Source organism: Paroedura picta, chromosome 17, assembly GCF_049243985.1.
Source record: "Paroedura picta isolate Pp20150507F chromosome 17, Ppicta_v3.0, whole genome shotgun sequence".
Taxonomy (NCBI): domain Eukaryota; kingdom Metazoa; phylum Chordata; class Lepidosauria; order Squamata; family Gekkonidae; genus Paroedura; species Paroedura picta.
Window position 1 is genome coordinate 6872675 of NC_135385.1, and position 21344 is coordinate 6894018.

Here is a 21344-nt window from a genome sequence, read left to right on the forward strand (position 1 = left end):
GCGTACCGTGACCCTGGGATTCCTCGGGGGTCCGAAGCAGGCCTGCTTATCTAAAGGGGCACTTTTCGCTAGCCAATTACCCTTTTGAATACCGTCTACCCCACCCCTACCGAGAATGTATACCAGAAAGGGTGCAGGGGCAATTCACACCAAGCCTCGACCCCCCCCCACCCCCACCCCCACCCAGAGGCCCCCTGTGCTTCTCCACCTGCAGAAGTGAACAGTGACTCACGCAAAGCTGAGATTCGCCGGTACCCGTACGCAATGCGCATCGATTCCAGTGTCCTCCTGCACTGATTCCACCGTCTCCCCCTTGGCTCTGCAGGTCTCTTTGTGATGATCGCGGCCTCGATTTACACCGACAGGCACGAAGGCCTCCACGAGGGGGACATGTACGCCTTCGACGTAGAGAGCGGCCAGTTTGGGTACTCTTTCATCTTGGCCTGGATCGCGTTCGCCTTCACCCTCGTCAGCGGCCTCATGTACCTCATCCTGAGGAAGCGCAAATAAGAGGCGGCAGCATTCCGGTCACGCGCTTGTACATAGCAAGGAGGGGCTCCGTGGGGCGGCGTTCTCTCTCGCCCGTGGCTCTCCCACCCCACCCCCCCGCCCACCCTGCTTTGGCATCTTGGCTTGAAACAGCGAGGACTCTGGGAGAAGAGGGGAAAGGCAGGGGGGACTGGAACGCCCCGGCTCCCTGGGCAGGCTCGGAGGGCTTTAAAGGGCAGCCAGAGCGACACTCTTCCCTGGCCCCGTTCTCAAATATTCCCGCAACTGTACTAGGCATTAACCAAAGGCAGGATAGACGGAAGGGCTTGGAGCTGGCCAGGGAGGAGGGGCCTACGCTTCGGAGAGAGCCAGCGGGACACCCACGTTTCGGCACGCCGGGAGGGGTATAAACCGAAAGACGCATGCAATAAAAACAAATCCTTCAGCGCTCCGAGTTCACGGCGCTGGGGGAAACGAGCCTGCCAGCCGCGGAGGCTTTAGCGACTGAATGCCAACGCAGGCAGGACGTCAGGTGGCAAGACACTCCCTGCAGCCATGGCTGGGGGCGGCAGCGGCCGACTGGGAATTGGCTCCGGGATTCAGAGGGAAGGAGCCACCCTCCAGCCTGCCAGTTCGCTGTGTGGAAAGCGCTGCTGAGCAGGGCTGCAAGCTCCCTCCATCTCCCCCCCCCCTCCACCGGGCCAAAATGCACAGGGATGTACTACGGCCGAGAGGCCTAGGCCGGCCACAGCACTTCCTGTGTGCGCTGGAAGTGATGTCGTTGTGTCACCAGCTACGTGGGGGCGCTCCAGTACTTTGCCAACAACTCTTACAGGAGAAGTCGGTTTTGATCATAGAGTTCTTGGCTAACTACTAGAGCGTCCCACATTGCCAGGGACGCTGTAACGTAACTTCTGGTGAGCGCCAGAAGCGACCGTGCCATGGTGTCAGCTTTGCTGCAGGCAAGCCCCCTCCCCATAAGCCAGCTCATCGGCAGTGGAGGTGGGTGGGGGGTGGGGAGACCCCGGTGGGTATTTGGCAATGAGAAAGGACTGAACAGCCCTCAAGGGGTCAAAGGGAATTAATGCCCCCCCTCCTCATTCTAAGCCATCGTGTCAGGCCTTCTCGGCAAAGCATACCTCACATTGAAGGGTCTCCCCCCCTCCGCCCCCCCACCAATAACTTGCCCTTTGACTCTACGCCTGGAGAATAATGCAGATCAAATGCGTTAAACCACCCTCCGCCTTCCTCTCTGCTCTGACATTTTCAGTTTTGCCTTGATATTTCCCCAGTTTAAGGAAAAAGAAAAGCAAACAGAAGGTATCAGAGGGCCTCTTCGTTCCAAAAGGCAAACCTCAGCGGGAGGGGGGGAGGCGGCTCTCAAATCCAGCTCAAATTGCTTTGTGTTGAGATGACGAAGCCCCAATTAGCCCGGGGGCTTGTTCACATCACAAATATTGACTCCCGATTGTCCGAGGTCCTGACCCACAGGGCCCCGCGGCTGTACCCGAGGGGGGGAAGTTTGCTTTCATTTAGCTCTCCAAGACGGCTTGGAGAGACAAAACATTCCTTGCCTTAACACACACACACACAAAAAGACCGCCAGGTACTCACCGAAAAGCACAGGCGGCTTCCTCATCCCGTCTTCCCAAATTAGCCTCGTCCGCCGACAAACGGCTCCGTTCAGAAAGTCCTTAATGCGCTTCCTAGTTGTAAGTAAACACGCATGCTGCTAAAACCCTTTTGGTCACAGAATTGACAGAGGGAGCCCCAGGACACAGGAAATAGGAGAGGTCTCCTTGTAATACAGGGGGTGGGACCCAGTGGTCGATTTCTAGAATTAGCTTTTCCCTTGTGGCTATTCTTTGGAGGCCTCAAACTTTCTCAACTGTTTTACCCTTGAGAAACCCCAGAAACATCCTTCAGGCTTTGAGAAACCCCAGAAGAGGCGCCATCGTACAGGATAGGGTTAGGCAGCAGCTGTCTACTTGCCCCTCCCCTCCCCACCCTGCCCAGACCCTTTTGCGGAGGGGGTGGGTGGGTCGACGTCAACATATATGGCCATAATCACCTGATAAACGTTTAACAAATTTTAAAAATATATATTAGCAATTAACTCCCACCCGTTTGAGAAACGAAACCCAAGGGAAACAAAACCCTGGTTGAGAGAACCTGCCCGAAGAGCTGCATTTTGGGGAGCCCTTCTGGGCCACGAAAACCTCCCACGCACCTCTAAATCGCAGGCCTTCCACGGAATCCGACACCTGTCTCTTGAGCAGTCGCTCCACCACCGGAACGGACCAGAATGGAAGCAGCCAGACCTCTTCTTTCATGGCTGAAACCCCTCCAAATAAATAGCTCCAGGGACGCCTCCCTCCCTCTAACCTTGGGCAGCTGTCGTAGATGCCCTGGTAGTAATTTTTCAAAACTCTGCCTGCCGTCAAAGACCAATCAGAAGCCCCTCTAGGCAAGACCCCCTCCAGGCCCTGCCCGTTTTATAGAAACACCTGCGGCAGGCACCAGGAAGAGGGTCAGGGGACACCGTGTTGGGGGACCCCTGTGCCAACGCCTCCTCCTCCTTCCCCCTTGCCAGCCTCACTGTCTCTCTGGTTCTGGGTTTTTACTCTCCCTTCCCCACAGGGCACGTTCGGCAGGCAGCCCCCGTGCCCCGCCCTGCCCCGCCCGAGGATTTCCGCCTCTCTGAAAAAGACCAACTAGGCTTGGCTGGGTCGTTTTATACTTCCGAGTTTATATTTATGTAAAATAGTATGTATATGTACATACGCATAGCCCGTTTTTACACACAGTTACATAATCTGACCGCTTAAATAAAGGCAAACGTGTTATAACAACTGGATGGGACCCGCTTAATGCCTGCAAGGCTTGGGACGTCGGCCCACCTGGTCTTGAAGGTGAAAAAGGGGAAACATGCTGACATGATTTGGACTTCTCACCAGCCCATGGTGCCTGGACAGACAGAGGGGGCTCTGCCCAAGGGAATTATCAGCGCTATCCGAACTGTACACAGCCAGTGGAGATGGCACTGACTCAGGAATTTAACTCTCTGATCCTGCCAGCACACCTAAATGCTTATGGGGGAGGGGGAGAACCAAACCGTTTTAAGAATGAGACTCATGATGTTGGAAAAGCTTGCAGGCAGCTGTACAACAGGAACCATAAACTCAAAAAGATTTATCACCCTGTGCCAAAACAGTTTCCAATCAAATGTAGGGACATGGCAAAACATTCTTGCTATAGACATGTAAAAAAACACACACACACACACATTGTCTCTCTCTAAATGGCATCAGGTCAGAAACATGAGGCCTGCCAGGAAGAGTCCACGGGGAGTGTGACGGCTTCAAGGGAGAGCACCTTACTGGCCGTGCCACTAAATCAACGTTGAAATGGACATCATTTTTGGGAGAAAGGCACATTCTTGATCGCATCCATGTGCGTGTGGGTCCCAGGGTAAAAAGGCACTCGAGTTTTCTTTTAACCTGTTTCTTAAGAGGCGGAATAAGAATCCAGGCGATGCTTTGGTCATCGTAGCGCCCGCTGGGGAAACGAAGCTGGAAACACAACTAGAAGAAGCGGGTTATTCCGCGCATGGATGCTCTCGGAGGAAATCTCCACCGGGCAGGGAACGGAAACGGCATCAAACGCTTAACAGATACGTCAAATCCAAATACTTTCCCAACACGCAGACCGGATGGGCGGGCTGTGTGGCGAACGAGGAAACCTCTAAAAGAGGGCGAACACTTTGCAGAGCGCCAGTCCAGAGGTAAGTGCAAAATGGGGTGCGGTATGCCGGTTTCTGCCAAAACATCGCCGGGGGCGACGCGGTGTCCGCCGATAAAAATTATCTGGCTGAAATCGACTGGATATCGCAGAAGGGCCCAAAGCGTCCGAAAACATCCTTGGACTGCATGGCGAAGTAGCACCGGCCGGAGGCGGTGAACTGGGACAAGGAGCACGCCATGGGCAGAGGCATGGCCTTGATTTCGTTGGTCTTGATCCAGGACGACCGCGTGCCCGTCCTCTGGCTCTCCAGGCAGATGAACAGGTGGAAGCTCTCGATGGGGGCGCACCTGGGGTCCACTTCCCGGACGTTCCACTGGAGGGCGATGCCTTTGGGGTTCTGCACCTGGGCCACGGACAGCTCCAGCTTCTGGGGCGGGAGGGTGTCTCGGAAGCTGTTCGCGGGCAGAGGCGGCAGGCTGACCTCCGGCAGCGGAGGGAGGTGGGGAAACGGCGCGGGGCTCTAGAGGGGCAGAAATGTTGTCGGTTAAGTTCGGCTTGCCAGGCTGGCGGCCCAAAGGGGCAACCGCCTTTCGAACCCGAACTGGCATGTTTTGGGGGAAGCGGGCCAGAAGCGTTCAGAAGGATCTGCTCTCCAAGACGCTGCTGCGGCAAACAGACTTTTTGCAAAGCCTCGTGGATCTCGGGTGTCGAAGGGCTCATTCACGGTCGCAAGGCCTGACGTGGATTCGCTACTGCTGAGAGGCAGCTTGGTATAGTGGTCAAAGAGTGGCCAACTCTACTCTGGGGAGCCGGGTTTGGCTCCCCACTCCTCCTCCACCTGCAGCCAGCTGGGAGACTTTGGGCTAGCCGCAGTTCTCTTAGAGCTGCTCTCACACGGCCTACCTTGTAGGGTGTCTGTTTTCGGGAGAGGAAGGGAAAGAGGTTTGGAAGCCGCTTTGGGGGTCTCTTTCGGGGAGTGAAAAGCAGAGTATAAGAAAACCCAGCTTCTCTACACAGGAGTGTGACATGATTCACTAAGGCAGCTGGACAAATTATTATTAGAAGAAGAAGAGTTGGTTCTTATATGCCGCTTTTCCCTACCTAAGGAGTCTCAAAGCGGCTTACAGTCGCCTTCCCAATCCTCTCCCCACAACAGACACCCTGTGGGGTGGGTGAGGCTGAGAGAGCCCTGATATCAGGGACTGTCGTCTTTACTGGGAGAGGAGGGCAAAGCAAATAAATAAATATTCACACCTACTTTTCCCCCCTGGTGTTATAGGCATATAAAAAGACATGCCTCTCAAGTTATCGCCTTGGTAAAACCAGGCTTAGACACTGGAACTTAAAAAACTTTAAAAAAAAGATTGCTTATTGCACGTTTTAATTTTGGCAGAGCGGACATCCAGGGCACAATCTGTCCGCACTGGCAGACCAGAATGGAACCCCTGGACTGGGACAAGAGAACTGGTACTAAAATTGAATACCTCCTCCGGCGGCTGTATCGTCGGCTGGGGGGGGTCAGGTGCGGTGCTTTCCGAGGGTGGGTTAGCTTTCACCGAGACCTCTGCTTCTTTTTCATCACGTCCCAAAAGAAAAAAAGTACCGTTAATGAGGGACACAAAGACATTTTGTCAGGTGCACCACTCCCCAGAATTACCCGTGTGCCGTGCTTCCTTCCGCACGGCGCAAAGTGCCCCTAACTACAGAGATAAATCGCCTCATCAGGGAATACATAAATCCACATAAAATCATGGCCCGTGTCAGAGGAGTGCTGGGAAACTACGACCCGCAGCAACAGCAAAGAGAAAACTTTCAGAACAGCGTTTCTCCAACGTGGTCCTCAGAAGCGCCTGGCGTTCGCCCGCACTGTCCCTGCTGCCCTCTGAGCTTTTTGAAAGGCAGCTAGGCCCCAGTGTGGAGAGGCCTGGGATTAAAATGAAACTGTTTCCCGCTGGACCGAGGAGCACCTGGGCTTTCCTCAGTATCCCCCTCACACTTCCCTTCTTCCCAGGAGGTGAGAGGAAGGAGGAGCTCCATTCAGCTCCGCCTCCTGGGGCGGCCATTTTGCATTTCACCCTGGCTCCTCTGGCAGCCGTGATGGGAGGGGGGCACTTCCCACCCCTCTCTGCTGGCTTAGGAAAACACACAATGTTGCTTCAAAACCGCAGTGGCAAAATTAAGCTATGCTGACACCGGTAATGGGCATTGGCCCGGCCTGGTGGAATACTCGAGCCAGTGAGATCAGGGCCCCGCGGGGCCTGCACGGGTGAGCTCTTCTGGCAGGGCTCTGGCCGAGGCCTGAAATGAGTAGAAAAGCCCAAACTCGCCTTCACCTGCATTATCTTCCTCCTCCGTTAAGTCAATCAGGAATTTGGCCTGCAAAAGAGAAGATGTACAACGCGACGAGCTTAAGAACGTCGGAATATAGCGGTGAACACACGGCAGGACCTTCATTGCTATTAAGACTGGAGAAACGACAAGGTGACAAGAACTCTGTTGCTTCTTAACGTGTCCTTTTCTATTATATTGTACGCTGTGCCATAATCCTACTTCCTTTGATATAAACGTGCCTCAATTCTTGTTTATCTCTTTTCTTTTAAAAATAATAATGTTTGATGTTTTATTAGCAACGTTGGGCTAAAATAGCAACCAAACCCTGAAGGGTGTGGCCAAGAAGACGCACCCGGATCCTAGGAGGGGCGCTGGGGTTTTTATCCCTCCTTCCCCCCAATGAGATCCTTGTTCTCCTCCTCCATATTCTCCTCTAAGCGGCCCTCGATGTGGGAGAATGACCGGTCCAAGGTCGCTGGAAGGGGACTGTGGGGAGTTGCCGTGGCTCAGAGGCTTCACAGTCCAGAAGGTCCCCAATTCAATCCCCGGCATCTCCCGTTTAAAAGGACTGGGCAGGAGAAGATTATTTTAAGGGTGTTATTGATTTTTTAAAATAAATGAGGCACACATCTTGGAGGTGGGTCACCAGGAGGGCAGGCTATAAATTAAAGAAGCCACAACGACAACAACAACAGTTTGGGCAAAGGACAAAGCAGAACGGAAGGAACAGCCCTGTTTAACACCAACCTTAGGTGGGATCGGGGCTTCCGCTGAGATGTGTGCGTTGGACGGGGCTTTCTTCGGTGGAGCAGCTGTGGGAAAAGGAGAGAAGCGTTACTGTCACACCCTCAGGGAGGGGTCGTCCAGAGGCTCCTCGCTGCCTGCAGGTGGAACACCTGGCAGAAGCCAACTGGCTGTACCTGCGACCAGGTCAACATACAGAACGGCATGGTTTCAAGACACAATCATCCGTTGAGGCAGGGAGTGTTAAAGGCGTTTATTGATGTACTTCAGCTTAGTGTGATAGTTAAGAGTGCCGACTTCTAATCTGGTGAGCCGGGTTTGATTCCCCGCTCCCCCACATGCAGCCAGCTGGGTGACCTTGGGCGAGTCGCAGCATTGATAAGAGCTGTTCTGACTGAGCAGGAATCTACCTGTACAAAACCCAAGTTAATCGTGCTCGGAAGTTGAAGCCCCTGAATGGATTTCTGGAAGGGAAGCTGGGGAAAGTGCCTCAATCGAAGCTCGCTCAGCAGGGAACTGGGGTCAACTAGGGTTTGATAGCAGGACTGAAGACGTACGAGTGTCTTAAAATAAATGTAAAACACAAATCTTAAGAGTCTCTATACCTGTTGAATTCCCGCCTTGGTCACCAGAGGTCTCCATACTGAGGCATGTTTCCTTGGCAGAACTGACCAGAAAAAAGAGGGGGAAAGAATAAAAAAAACAAATTATTTGGCAGGCACAGAAAGCAGGCAGGTCCCTCCCTGCCCCACTAAACGTCTGGTTTGCTTTGCCTGTAAATTATTTTTACGCTCCCTGAGAATTCTGGTGCTTTTCGGGATTTCTGTGTGTGTGTGTGTGTAAACACTGTAAATCACAAAAAGCAGGGGTGTGAAAACTTCTCATCAACACAGAGATCACACAGAGAGTTCAGGAAACACCACAAACCAACTCTGCAACCCCCCCCCCCCCATGAATCCAGAGAAGGCCGGGGAAGCTTCACACTCCCAAGGGCGAGAGATAAGCCAGGGAGCTTCAAAGGCATTCCTGAGCAGGGAAAGGAGAGAAAGTCAGACTTTGAGACCAGAGCTGATCAGAGCTCCCGGCTAGAATGGGAGGTGCCATGACAACTGCTGATACTACACCACTATCACCAACACCACCACACCTCGGCCTCCCTGCCCTGTGGCTGGCCCTGCAGAGGAACTGGCTGGCCCCTGGGTGAGACGGGAGGCTGGACTGGATGGACCTTCCCTGGCCTGACCCAGCAGGGCTCTGCTGCTGAACAAGTCAGGCACCCAGGCTGCCTTCTGGCAAAGCAATGCCTGTGAGGCTGCGACCATCGCCAACCCCTTACGCCTCAGCCCTGGCCCCCTCTATGCCCCACCGGGGCCCTGGGAATGACTGGCCCACGATCCCCTGGTCTGCCTTTCCTGCCAAGCTGAGGCTCTACGTTCCCACCAGGGAACCCACAGCCCTGCCCCACGGCACCACCCCGCCACGGCCAGCTGCTGCTGCTTTTTCTTTGCAACCCGGCTGAAGTCCAGGAAGACCCACCTACCTTCTGGCGGTTTTGGCAGGAACTTCGCCAGGCTGCCCCGACCGACGTTTCGCTGGTACAGACTGGCTGTCTGCGTGGCTAGGAAGGGGACGGGTCGTGTTTAATATGGTCGTTTTTGGTCTCGCATCTTGAAGATTCACCTGGGGGGGGGAGGGAAGGTACCTTCTGTCAGCGCCCCGCCGAATTCCCAAGGAGCAGACTCTTTGGTGGCCACAAAGAGCAAAACAATGATCTCAAAGAGATTGTTGTTTTGTAGATAACTTACCGTTTTTGACAACTGAGCCTTTTGGAGGTCAGCTATAGAATTCACGTGCCTGTCCAGCCGAGATATTTTCCTCTGTACAGAAAAAGAAAGATGTGGTTAGATCCATCCCAACTGGGGAGGGGGGGGGACATGACAGAGGTCTACAAAAAGACGTATGGGGTGGGCAGAGTGGACCCAAGGGACTTTTCCTCCCTCCCCCAAAATACTAGAACTTAAGGGCTGACCATGGAGCTGATGGGCAGAAGATTCGGGACAGACAAAAAAAATTACTACTTTTCACAGAGAGTGATTAAAACAAGGACTTTGCTGCCACGGGATGCAGTGATGGGGATTAGACAGATTCAGCCTCTCTGCCCCATGGCTGGCCCTGCAGAGGAACTGGCTGGCCCCTGGGTGAGACGGGATGCTGGACAGGAGGGACCCTCCCTGGCCTGACCCAGCAGGGCTCTTCTGAGGGTCTTCTCAGGGGAAGGCCTCGGCCTCTCTGCCCTGTGGCTGGCCCTGCAGAGGAACTGGCTGGCCCCTGGGTGAGACGGGAGGCTGGACTGGAGGGACCCTCCCTGGCCTGACCCAGCAGGGCTCTTCTGAGGGTCTTATCAGGGGAAGGCCTTGACCTCTCTGCCCTGTGGCTGGCCCTGCAGAGGAACTGGCTGGCCCCTGGGGGAGACGGGAGGCTGGACTGGAGGGACCCTCCCTGGCCTGACCCAGCAGGGCTCTTCTGAGGGTCTTCTCAGGGGAAGGCCTCGGCCTCTCTGCCCCTGTGGCTGGCCCTGCAGAGGAACTGGCTGGCCCCTGGGTGAGACGGGAGGCTGGACTGGAGGGACCCTCCCTGGCCTGACCCAGCAGGGCTCTTCTGAGGGTCTTCTCAGGGGAAGGCCTCGGCCTCTCTGCCCTGTGGCTGGCCCTGCAGAGGAACTGGCTGGCCCCTGGGTGAGACGGGAGGCTGGACTGGAGGGACCCTCCCTGGCCTGACCCAGCAGGGTTCTTCTGAGGGTCTTCTCAGGGGAAGGCCTCGGCCTCTCTGCCCTGTTACTGGCCCTGCAGAGGAACTGGCTGGCCCCTGGGGGAGACGGGAGGCTGGACTGGAGGGACCCTCCTTGGCCTGACCCTGCAGGGCTCTTCTGAGGGTGATGCTCGGGTGATGTCTGGCCACACGACACACACGCCCTGCGACAAATACAGACTCCTTGCCTGCCCCACCCATTATCAATACACTGCTGCACCGAAATGCCATCCTAGGCCGGAGGAACCCGAAGCCAGCCGCCTTACCGTGATCCGGTTCGTTATCTCTTCGTGCTTCCGCAGGCACTGCGCGTGGTCGATCCTTTCGCTCAGCTCTTGCAGCCTGTGGTCCAGGCGTCCCACCAAAGTGTCTACGTGGCTCTGAATTAAACACCTGACCTACGACACATTGGGGAGGGGGACAGCAGCACACAGAATTTTACACTTGGAAAATCAGGAAGGATCTCATTGGGGGGGTTTGTACTTCCCAGGCACAGCTTTCGAAGCCATCCGAGGAAATGGTACTTTGAAATTTTGGACTTCAGCACATGATTCCCACTGGCCTGTGGGTTTTCCGGGAATCACACTGTATCTCACGCAATTTTTGCAACAGTTGATGTACTTTTGCCTGCAAACCAATTCCTCTGTTGTGGCCTAGTTTCTCTTCCCTGCCTTTTTAGTCTTTTCCACACGACGTGACTCCGAGACCTTCTCACCGTCTTCCCCGCTGCCTGCTTTGAATCAAAGTGGCAGGTGAAGACGCGTCAGACGCCATTGAACAGAAGGAAAAAAGTCTCAAGCTGGCGATGGCGAAAAGATTTATTCCAGCGTTCGAAACAACTTCAAAACGGATTCCCGAGTATAGTCTGCTTTCGAGATCTTCATCAGTGATGCTCTCAATATTGTTAATTAACTCAATCTTCTCTAATTGTATTCTCCACGGGGGATGAAACTACAGAGAACAACAACAACTGAGTCTCTGGTGATATTTTTGTCCGTGTGGTTCAATCCCAAAAATGGTCCTATAATATCCACATTTGTAGGGGTCTAACTAAGATTAATATCACCATGTATAACTACTCTTCAGCAGTGACTCCGTTCTGTGTTTCACAAAAAAAAATGTGTTTCTGAAATGGATTGGGATCCCATGCGTCAAAAATGCCAAAAATCTCACGACACGGAAAGGGAGATTTGGTGGGTCTCAAAAAATCACTTCTCTTGTGAGCGGAAACACCCCCGGCTCCCCAAGACAGGCACTGCCTTCTCTGACGGGAAAGGCTCCACACGCGTCACCGGGGAGTGCAGCTTGGCTCGACAACATCAGGCTTTGGACGCTGAGCACTGTCGGCCCTGCTTAGTAGCTGGACAGAAGACCACCCAGGAAATCCAGGGCTGCTACAGAGAGGCAGGCCAGGGCAAGCCGCCTCTCAACAGGAGGCCGTGACTAGGCGGCCCTTTCAACGGCCTCCACCGTGTTGTGTTTGCGACATTATTCGAGTCTGGTTTCAGGGAATCAGGGGCTAAAAATGGTACCCAGATAAATGAATAGGGTCTGCGGTCTCTGCTACTGGGGGCAGCTTTGTGGACACCAGGATCCAACCACACGATCCTTGTGCCATTCAATGTGCCGTGTCCATACTTCTGTTTTGCTAAAGTACTGATTTCACACGACTCTAGCCCTGTGGCACTGCTCTCTGAACACCCCCCACTCTGATTCCTGACGCAAACAAGTACGTTTTTTAAAGCAGGCTCTTCCTCGCCGTGAGCTCCGGCACGGGAGGGGCATGCTTGTCATCCAAAGCAGAGACGCAAGGAAGGAAGCACCGAAACCTGGCACCGGGAGGTTCGATTTGAACAGGGAAACGCCACCCACCCCACAGACACAGGCATGCCACACCAGCCACGTCCCTGCCCAGCAGCGGCATTACCTGCAGAGTTTCCCAGCCCTGCGAGGGCTTGAAGCAGGCTATCAAAACAAAAACAGCAGGTCATTAAGGACGGGGGGAACGGCGTCCAGATGGCTTCAGAGCACATGGAGAGAGGGCCGAGAGAGGCCCCCTCTGGGATGGCTGTCGGGTTTCGGCCCCCTCTTTCCTTTGGGTTTTGTCACGGCCAAGCAAGCACGACCTTTGGAGAGAAGCCCCCGGACACCACGACAGCCGCTAACTTTCAGAGCCCCAAACGTCCCGGTCAAGCCGAGCTGGCTTACCTTTTCCAGACCCGACCGGCTTTTGTCCGACGGCGAGGCGGCAGCGGTTCCGGCCTTGTCGAGTGACGCAATGGGTGTACAGCCGGCCTCTTCTTTACCCCCGGAACTTCTCCCCTCTCTCGAACCTTCAAGACAAAAAGGATTCGCCAAGAATCACGGCAATGCCTTTCAACGGCCGACAGCTCATCTCCGTGGGATTAAGGCCCTCTGAGAGCCCGTTTCCGGGGACACGTGCTGGATCCGGGCCGTTCCCAAATCTCCCCACACTGGAGCCCATGAAAAGCTGTTCCCGAGGACCCCTGGGGAAGGGCAAGCAGGGGGGGGGATGCTGGTGGGGGGAAATGCCCACTTGGTCTGGATCCAGCCCACTGGAAGCAACCCATTTTCACCTGGAGCTTCTTTCCCAAACACACACTGCGCAAAGGATCTGCCCACCCACACGCACGTCCCACTGCACCAAGGATCGAAAGCAGCACCACACAAGAAGCAGGCCCCAAATCCACCTTTGGTACAAAGCAGAGACACGCTGCTGTCTTCCAAAATCTATGTCAACACGGCAGCTAAGAAGGCTAATGTGACGTTGGGCTGCATTGCTAAAAGCACGGGATCTAGGGCAGACTGTGACTCTCCAGATGTCCATGCACTACAATCACCATGCACGTTTGCAGGGGCTCATGGGAGTTGTAGTCCATGGACATCTGGAGAGCCGCGGTTGGGCCACCCCTGCTTTAGATGGTCCGCCAGAGTTCCGAGGCTTTAGGCCTGTTTCGGGGACTTGTTAAATTGATTTCCTTCCCGGGACTGGGGGTAGTCGTGTCCTTGTTTTAATGCAGCTGGACTTCCAGGCGTTTCTTCCTTCCGCCCTCTTACCAGAGCCGCTAAAAGCGGTGAGCGAGGCGGCCTGTTCTCCGGAACGGCCCACAGTCCGACCGGCTGGTCTGGAACACAAACGCTCTTCCGCCGGCGTCGAGGCTGGAGAACGGGGCTCCTTGTCATACACAAAGGTACAGAGCAGGTCCCGCAAAGAGCCGGCACTCAGAAACGGTTTCACGGTGGTGTCCGTGCTGCAGCCGTTATAGGGAAGGCCCCTGGACTTCCCGACCCCTGGAGTGTCGTTATAGATGCTGATTTCGGAATTAACCACCAGCTTGGCGACTGGCTCCTTGGCCGACGCTTCTTTCGATTCGAGGCCGGGCTCCGTCCCTTTGGAAGAGCTGTAATCTACGCGCTCCCTTTCGATCATTTTCAGCTGCACGTAATCGCCCACGCCGTAGGCGCTGCTGCTCCCGGCCCTGCCGAGTCCGTTCAGGTTTTTCAATGTTTCCACTTGCTTCCGGCTGCTCGGGTTCATGGTCTTCCTGGCGCGCCATGGCTTTCGGACGTTCGTTTCTGGGTCCTTTTTTAAACCCTAGAGACATAAATAAAACGCATCTTGAAACGACAGCCAGACACGCACGCTCCCGCTTGCAGCTGCTTACGCTCCCTTGCACCATTCTTCTAAACTTGTAGCCTGGAGAATATGTCGCAGGCCCAACCCAGTATTATATTAAGCTGTGCAGTTGCTGGCGTCCCACACCGATACATAAAATATCTGGAAATTTTAGGAAGAACTGCAGTGGACAAGGACACTTTCCTATCAAACCCAACGACATCAGAAGCATTGTTTGGAGCATAGCTGGCAGACAAAAGTGCTTTGATTAGCATATTTATGGACTCTTGGAAGCAGAAAGGTTTTCGTTTTCCACCGGCTAAATTGCAAATGTGCCCGGCACCAAATAAAGCAAGGGAGAGTTGCAAACCGCTGAACCGTAAGCTATCTGGACAGATTTCTCAGCTAGAAAAATCTATGGCAAAGGGTTTCCCCCCCCCCCAGGGACTTTTCAAAATCTCCAGATCTTTCAAACGGGTGGAAAAAAATGTGGAAATAAATCCTCAGAACACAACCTTGCCTTGAAACAGAGTCCAATCCTTCCAAAAGAATTTCAGCAGAGTTGTTTTCAGAGAGCCCATGAAATTTCCAAAGGGAAAACTGAATGCTATATGTGCAGAGAAAACCACATGCCCTATCAGGGGGGGGGGGAATCTTTCAGATTTTCATGCTATACATTTAAAATGTTTAAAGCTCTGTCTTAAAAACTCTGTTCTTAGATTTACGCACAGCACCTGCACTAAACACACGGCTAGACTAGATGACCCGCTGGTACCCCTTCCAACTCTACGTTTCCAAATGCAAGAGTCTAATGTACTGCCAAGGCACACCCACAGGGGTCACTTGGGTTTCATGGATGCTGCCGGAGAATCTCAAGTGACCCTGCTTATCTATTTCCAAGTGGTGATTCAATCTGAAAAACTGTCCTGCAAAGAAAACCAACATAGCGTAATGGCCGGGGTTCTGGGCTAGGCTCTGTGTGATCCACGTTCGAATCCATACTCTGCTAGGGATGCCTCCCACACTGTCAAACGAGTCTACCTCCCAGGGTTGTTGTAAAGATCCAATGGAAGCTTTGGGATCCCCATGGATCCGGGAAGAAGAAGATTTGGTTCTTATATGCCGCTTTTCTCTACCCGAAGGAGTCTCAAAGCGGCTTCCGGTCGTTTTCCTCTCTGCACAACAGACACCCTGTGGGGTGGGTGAGGCTGAGAGAGCCCTGATATCGTTGCTCAGTCAGAACAGCTTTATCAGTGCCGTGGCGAGCCGAAGGTCACCCAGCTGGCTCTATGTGGGGGAGTGCAGAATCAAACTTGGCATGTCAGATTACAAGTCTCCACTCCTAACCGCTACACCAAACAGGCTCTCCTGGAAGCAGGTACAAATACCTTTTTAAAAGAACTGGGCTCACAAACTTAGCCAAATAATTTTCTGCTTTCCCACAGAATGACAACATTATAGGAGACTTTGCAACTCTGTTCTTAGATTTACGCACAAGTCAGAGACTTCTCTCATTTTTACTACTTTCAATTAGAACAAGAAAATATCACTTTTAAAATGACTCAACATTCCACGTAATTATTTATTGGCCATTAATGGGAGGAACTGGCTCTCTGAATACACTTTTCCTTTGACCTTGACCGAATAACACATTAATTATTCTTCTGGGACTCCTTTTGCCTTGATTTCCCCCCTCCAATTAACATCCCTTGCTGGCCGTTTGATCTCACCCAGACCTCTCTCAAAAACTACCTCATGTTTTAACAACGCTGTAGGAGTACGTATGTATGTAGCCAAAGGCCACTGCATCACAATTACAACAGTAGGGTACAAATGCAAATAAAACGATATTCCTCCAGTATTACATACATAAAACTGCAAACATGGGCTACTGAGCCACAATAAGATTTTAAAAATTGGTGTGTAAAGGCGGAGACACCTGTACAAATGTTTTGGCTCGGATGTTCCTGGCGGCCAAAGCGAAAATTGCCACCCTGCATGAAACAGAGGGGTCGACCATCTGATAACAGGCAGGTGAGTTTGTCAAAATCGGAAATAGGGCATGAGTTGGGTAATAACTTGGCAAGGAATTTGCCCCTGGGTTCGGACTACAGGGGGCAAGCCACAACATGGTTGTGTTCGGGAATATCGGCCGAAAAGCATGGCTGATGGCATAATTTTGAACCGCAGAGATATTGAGCCATTCTGAGATTTATGTGCTGTTATGTTTAATGCTGTAGGAATAAGACACACACACACACACACAATGGGTTGGTCCAGCCGACTCTCTTGATCCCCTTGAGAGTCCGGTTTTCACTGAAACATAAAAATTACCTTCCTCATGTGCATTTATATAAGGCTGGTTTATGCGCAGCTATATGCTGATTCATTGTTAACGATACATTGTTAACTACAAGCCCTATTGTCCAATGTTGAAAGGTCAGGAGATGATTGCACACCATGCGTGGACCAGGAGAGTATGCTCTTATTGTAGCCAGGTCAGCATCAGCACAAATGAACCCTACACAATGCTATCTTACTGACTTTTCCGGGGACTTATTTTTTATCTCACAACTACAACTATCACAACTACAACTACAACTACAACTATCACGTGGAGCGGGTCAGGGAGTGATTGCCATTAGCAGCAGAGAGGACTCACAAGAATGGATTTAAAGTTCTGGCGGAAAGATACCAGCTGGATATTAGAATCCCGCCCCCCGTAGAAGTAGCCCAACAGTGAAATGAATAAAACACTAGCCAGGGATACTCTAACCTGATCTTGCCTTGAGCAAGGGGTTAGACTACATGGCCTCTAGGGGTTTCACACCTATGATTCTATGACTGGCTATCAAATCCATTTGCCCAGGATAGCGATATCTGTATCCTAAGACATCACAGGCTTTCTTTGGGAGTTTTTGTTCCCATATCTAGCTAACTTGTGGTGGACTCAAGATCTGTCCGGAACTGACCCAGGGTGTCAGAGACCCCGAGAAGGAAAAAGGAAGAATATCTATTTATCCCTCATTTAATAAAATATAATTACCTGGCTTTCCTTGTTCTCCGCTTCCATTCTGTTCACTTCTCTGCTTCCGTTCGCGTCACGTGCTCTACAAAACAATCATTTTGTCTCATGACCCACACTGAACGAGGCAGAAAAGTGATACATAAACTTATCAGTTATGCTTTATATACAAACACATTCCTTCTGCGAAAACAAGGAGAAAAGGGGAAATTACATTTATGGTACTTCGTACTGTTTTTATCCAGGAACTGAATTCGGAGGCATCCTTGCAATTAAAATACAACTCTAACTCGGAGGGATAAAAATTAATGTTGCTTTTTTTAAAAATCGAGATTCTAAAAATTTAAATTGGATTTTGATAAAATGTTTTTTTTGAGGAAAGAAAGCATTCCGTCATGCTCTCCTGGAAGTTTCTGTAAGATTAATTTAGGTACTTTTCCAATTTCAAAAATGCTGTCATGGATGCTTTGTTTTGGCGTTCTGGCCCTGCTGTTGGACCTACTGATGGCCCCTGGATTTTGGCCACTGTGTCACACAGCGTGTTGGACTGAAGGAGTCACTGGCCTGATCCGGCTTGGCTTCTCTTATGCTCCTAAAACGGCGGATTGGTAGACTGCAGAGATAACGTCTCTCTCAACTGCAAACATGTTTATTTAAAACTAAAAACAAGAGTTGAGAAAGAGACTTCAGCCTTTGTGTTCCTCTGCCAATCTACGGACGCAGAATCAACCCCTTATAAAGAAGGGATGCAAACCAAATGCACTTTGACACTCTTTTTATTTTTGTTTACAAGTTGCAGCTAACTCACAGGGACCTCATATTGACGACGACAACATTCTTTATTCACGGTGATTTAGACCAATACAAAGTGGAGTATAATGTTGTGTCACCATGAACTGGATAAAAGGTATAGTATAGTATATATACATAAGATCTACATCAAGGCAAATAATTTAAAGGTTGCTAAAACAAATATGAGCAATAAAACAGAGACCATAAAACCATGCAACTTTGCGAACAAATCTCTTATTATACTCAGGGAATATAGATACAAATGGGTAGCCGTGTTGGTCTGAAGCAGCACAATAAAATCAGAGTCCAGTAGCACCTTTAAGACCAACAAAGATTTATTCAGGGTGTGAGCTTTGAAGTGCAAGCACTCTTCCTCAGACTTGCACTCGGAAGCTCACGCCCTGAATAAATCTTTGTTGGTCTTAAAGGTGCTCCTAGACTCTGGTTTTATTATGCCTGGTTTTGTTCAGGGCTGCTTTTGGTTAAGTGTCACAGCAGAAAAGTCTTTAATACCAGAAACTAGTAGTCGTTTTTGTGGTTTAAATGCTTTATTTTACGTGTGTTTTATCTGTGTTGCAAGCCACCTAACATTTTAAATAAAATTATGTTCAGTGCAACATCCCCTCTACGTAACAATTACAAACACATGTGTTCTATACAGGCAATTTTAATACAGATTGTGTGATTCTTATTATTTGCATTTCAAAAGCCTATATAAAAGTCAGTACACGCAAGCACATGCATCCAGCTTTCACTGTGTAAACATACAGCATTTCTCACTTCATTGTATCTGAGGAAGTGTGCATGCACATAAAAACATACCCAGAACTGGGATGTTCTCAAAAGTGTTAGGATCTGCTTGTTGTTTGATCCCTGGTTCTCTGGAAACTTTCAATGAGTTGTCATTAGCAAAGGGGGGGGGGGCTCTGGCCATTTGTTGGGGGAACCTGACCCGGGGAGGTGTGAATGTTGCTTGTCTTTGTTTTGTTATGTTCCTTGTCTGTATTTCTTTGATCTGTTGAGAGTTTGACCTCTGTGTAGTCTAAGTGTTCCCTGGGGAGAACGGAAATGGAGTGGATCACGAGAAAGGAAACAGGCCTTGGATCTGCTACAGAGGGCTGTAGGACTTGCACCTGGGAAAGGGGGTTTTCACCTGGAAACCAGAATAGCCTGCCTCATCTCTCTGCAGCAGTTCTGTTGATAGGTGCCTGTGTGTGTGGGATTTGGGGGGTATATTGATCTGTGCATTACCTACTGATTCAGTTTCCGCAAGAAACATTCTGAACTTTGTATTTCTTTTTCAATGCATTTCCTTTGCAAAAACGCCACGTCTGATTCATTGATAAATCAACAAGGGTTTAACAAGAAGTGTGCATGCAAGCAAAAGGTTAGATCTAGAATTAAACTTGGTTGATCTTAAAGGTGTGCATGCACACAAGCTTATACCTTAAATAAAACTTGGCTGGTCTTAAAAGTGCCTCTAAAGGCAGACTTTTTTTCTGCTCATTCAGGCCAACATGCACATTTGTAACACAGAATCAGAGTTGGAAGGGACCTCCTGGGTCATCTAGTCCAACACCGGTACTGTACAGGACACTCACATCCCAATGCTCATCCACTGTCACGTGCCACCCCCTTGAGCCTTCACAGAATCAGCCTCTCCATCAGATGGCTCTCCAGCCTCTGTTTAAAAACTTCCAAAGATGGAGAACCTACCACCTCCCGAGGAAGCCTGTTCCACTGAGAAACCGCTCTGACTGTCAGGAACTTCTTCCGGATGTTTAGACGGAATTTAGAATCATAGAGTTGGAAAGGACCTCCTGGGTCATCTAGTCCAACCCCCTGCACGATGCAGGACACTCACATCCCAATCGCTCATCCACTGTCACCTGCCACCCCCTTGAGCCTTCACAATTATACAATTCACATTCATCACACACACACACATTTATTGCACATAACAAAGATCACAATAGATATGAAATACACGCATTATGAGCATTCTTATGCTCCATATTCAGACACTACATTAACAATTCATTATGCTTCTACCTAAAACATTTAAAAACTGTTCTCCATGTAATCAAATACTCGTATACTTCTTGCTACCTGCCCTGAGCCAAGAGCAGACTATTATAAAAATAATAATTATTATTATTATTAAAACCATAACCCCATGCACACATGTACCTTGTATTTTGGATAGAATTATACGTAGTTTGCATATATTTTGTTTAAAAGAACAAAACACACGTATTAAAACCACACTCGCGCCTGTGCATTATCACATTTCATTTAAAAAGGTTATGCTTCTATAGAAAACCTAACCCCCTACACATATATGTTAAGCATTTCATCTTGAATTAAACGTATTTAGCATATTTTTTTAAAATCACAGGTATTAAAAACACACTTGCACCTGCATATTCTCCTTCCGCATCACAAAACTGCTATCCTTCTATAGAAAAAACACCTGCACATGTACAGAACGCATCTCACATGGAATTACACACACTCTGCATATATTTAATTGGAAAAAAATCAGAAAGCATTAAAAGCACACCCAACACGTGCATAATATCACAGTGCAATAAAAAATGTTATGCCTCTATTGAAAACATAACGCCATCTACATATATAGAAGGGATTTCATCTGCTTATTGTTACAACTACCGGTTATTCATATTATTGTATGGTTATTCGTGTGTTATTGCTAGTTAAATGTATCATTCGTATGTTCCATGTATATCGCCCTGAGCCTCCGGGGAGAGCAGTCTATAAATTAAATAAATAAATAGAATTACACATACTTTGTGTTTGTGTATATGTATATATATATACCCACAAAATACATGTATTAAAAAACACACTCTGGGGAACATATTCTTGCATTGCATTTAGAAAATCAGCATTTTTTTGCATTGCATTTAGAAAAGCAGCTCTGCTTCTATAGAAAACACCACCTTCTTGCACACACAGACCATGCATTTCACCTGGAATTACACATACTTTGCATATATATCAATGCAATCTATATATATATACGCAGAATATCTATTGCAGGGCACTCAAAAGGCGGCGCAGACTGCTAAATCAGGCGCACAGATGCTTCTGCGCTGCATTTCAATTGCTCTGCCCCCAAGAGACCCCCCTATTTCCCCAAAGGACTGGGAAGTGGGCGGGGCCGTCCCCCATGGCCCCTGCAGGGAGAGTTTGGGCCCCTGCCCCCCCCCCGCGTGCCCCAAGCGCCCCTCACTCACCCCAGGCGCCGTCTGCGCAGGCGCGGGAGCTGCCCCGCCGCCCCGAAGGTTCCACCGCCGTTGGAAGAGAGACCGGGAGCGGGGGAGGGGGGCGAGTCGGAACTAAACGCGGCGAGAGGGACAACGCGCATGCGCAGCAGCCGCCTCAGGCTGCGGAAAGGCCACTTGCGGAAGGGTTATCGGCGCTGGGCGGGCCAACCGAGGAGCGAAGGGACGGCTCCTTTGGCCTCTCATTGGCTGGAGCCGGAGGCTCCTAGCCAATCGGGACCGCGACGGTGGGAGAGGGAGGCGGGGAAAGCGACGCGGCCGGCGCCGCGCGGTCACGTGAAGCGGCCCTCTGCCCTATCAGAAGCCGGGGTGGTGCAAGACGGGGAGGGGCGGGGTTTCTCTCTCGCGGGCCAATCAGAGGCTGATGGAAGCCGGCTCTGTCTTAGCCCGCTTTTTTTTTTTCTGAGGGGAAACAGAGGGCGGGCTGTGAGGGAACATTCTGAAGGCATTTTAATAATATTTAAAT

At 50.8% G+C, this 21344-nt stretch overlaps 3 protein-coding genes across 9 annotated transcripts in view; 1 reads left to right on the forward strand and 2 right to left on the reverse strand.

Annotated features, from left to right (window-relative positions):
* Nucleotides 1-425, reverse strand: part of LOC143827451 (uncharacterized) — a 20729-nt gene extending 20304 nt beyond the window's left edge. For both annotated transcript variants that reach the window (XR_013227318.1, XM_077317015.1), the window contains exon 1: nucleotides 233-425. Coding sequence is in view for 1 of the 2 variants with exons in the window: in XM_077317015.1 (XP_077173130.1) it covers nucleotides 233-272 (40 nt within the window). In the remaining variant the exon portion in view is untranslated. The remainder of the gene's footprint in view (nucleotides 1-232) is intronic.
* Nucleotides 1-2089, forward strand: part of EMP2 (epithelial membrane protein 2) — an 11892-nt gene extending 9803 nt beyond the window's left edge. For both annotated transcript variants that reach the window (XM_077317013.1, XM_077317012.1), the window contains one exon: nucleotides 326-2089. In XM_077317013.1, the coding sequence (XP_077173128.1) occupies nucleotides 326-510 (185 nt within the window). In that variant the 3' untranslated portion in view covers nucleotides 511-2089. The remainder of the gene's footprint in view (nucleotides 1-325) is intronic.
* A 1577-nt stretch (nucleotides 2090-3666) lies between these two features.
* Nucleotides 3667-20993, reverse strand: ATF7IP2 (activating transcription factor 7 interacting protein 2). 5 transcript variants are annotated; one of them, XM_077317009.1, is made up of 12 exons: nucleotides 20831-20993; nucleotides 16800-16863; nucleotides 13195-13732; nucleotides 12325-12449; nucleotides 10383-10514; nucleotides 9114-9185; nucleotides 8849-8988; nucleotides 7914-7975; nucleotides 7312-7376; nucleotides 6567-6609; nucleotides 5718-5797; nucleotides 3667-4753 (listed from the first exon to the last, which is right to left on the reverse strand). In XM_077317009.1, the coding sequence occupies exons 1-12, from the start codon at nucleotides 20959-20961 to the stop codon at nucleotides 4352-4354; spliced, it is 1854 nt and encodes a 617-aa protein (XP_077173124.1). In that variant the 5' UTR covers nucleotides 20962-20993; the 3' UTR covers nucleotides 3667-4351. The 5 variants fall into 5 exon arrangements, with proteins under 5 accessions (XP_077173124.1, XP_077173123.1, XP_077173122.1 ...); XM_077317008.1 differs by having other exon boundaries at nucleotides 5718-5800; XM_077317007.1 differs by having other exon boundaries at nucleotides 5718-5803.
* Nucleotides 20994-21344: the final 351 nt, after the last annotated feature.

What these genes read in the sequence shown, in the direction of transcription:
- ATF7IP2 (XM_077317005.1), bottom strand. Translation starts at nt 20,961, where the DNA reads ATGCGCGTTGTCCCTCTCGCCGCGTTTAGTTCCGACTCGCCCCCCTCC. An exon ending in CACCGCTTTTAGCGGCTCTG is followed by an intron (nt 12,450 to 13,194) that starts GTAAGAGGGCGG and finishes TTTGTCTTGAAG; the next exon opens with GTTCGAGAGAGGGGAGAAGT. An exon ending in CCAAGGCGGGAATTCAACAG is followed by an intron (nt 7,377 to 7,913) that starts GTATAGAGACTC and finishes CTTTTCCCACAG; the next exon opens with CTGCTCCACCGAAGAAAGCC.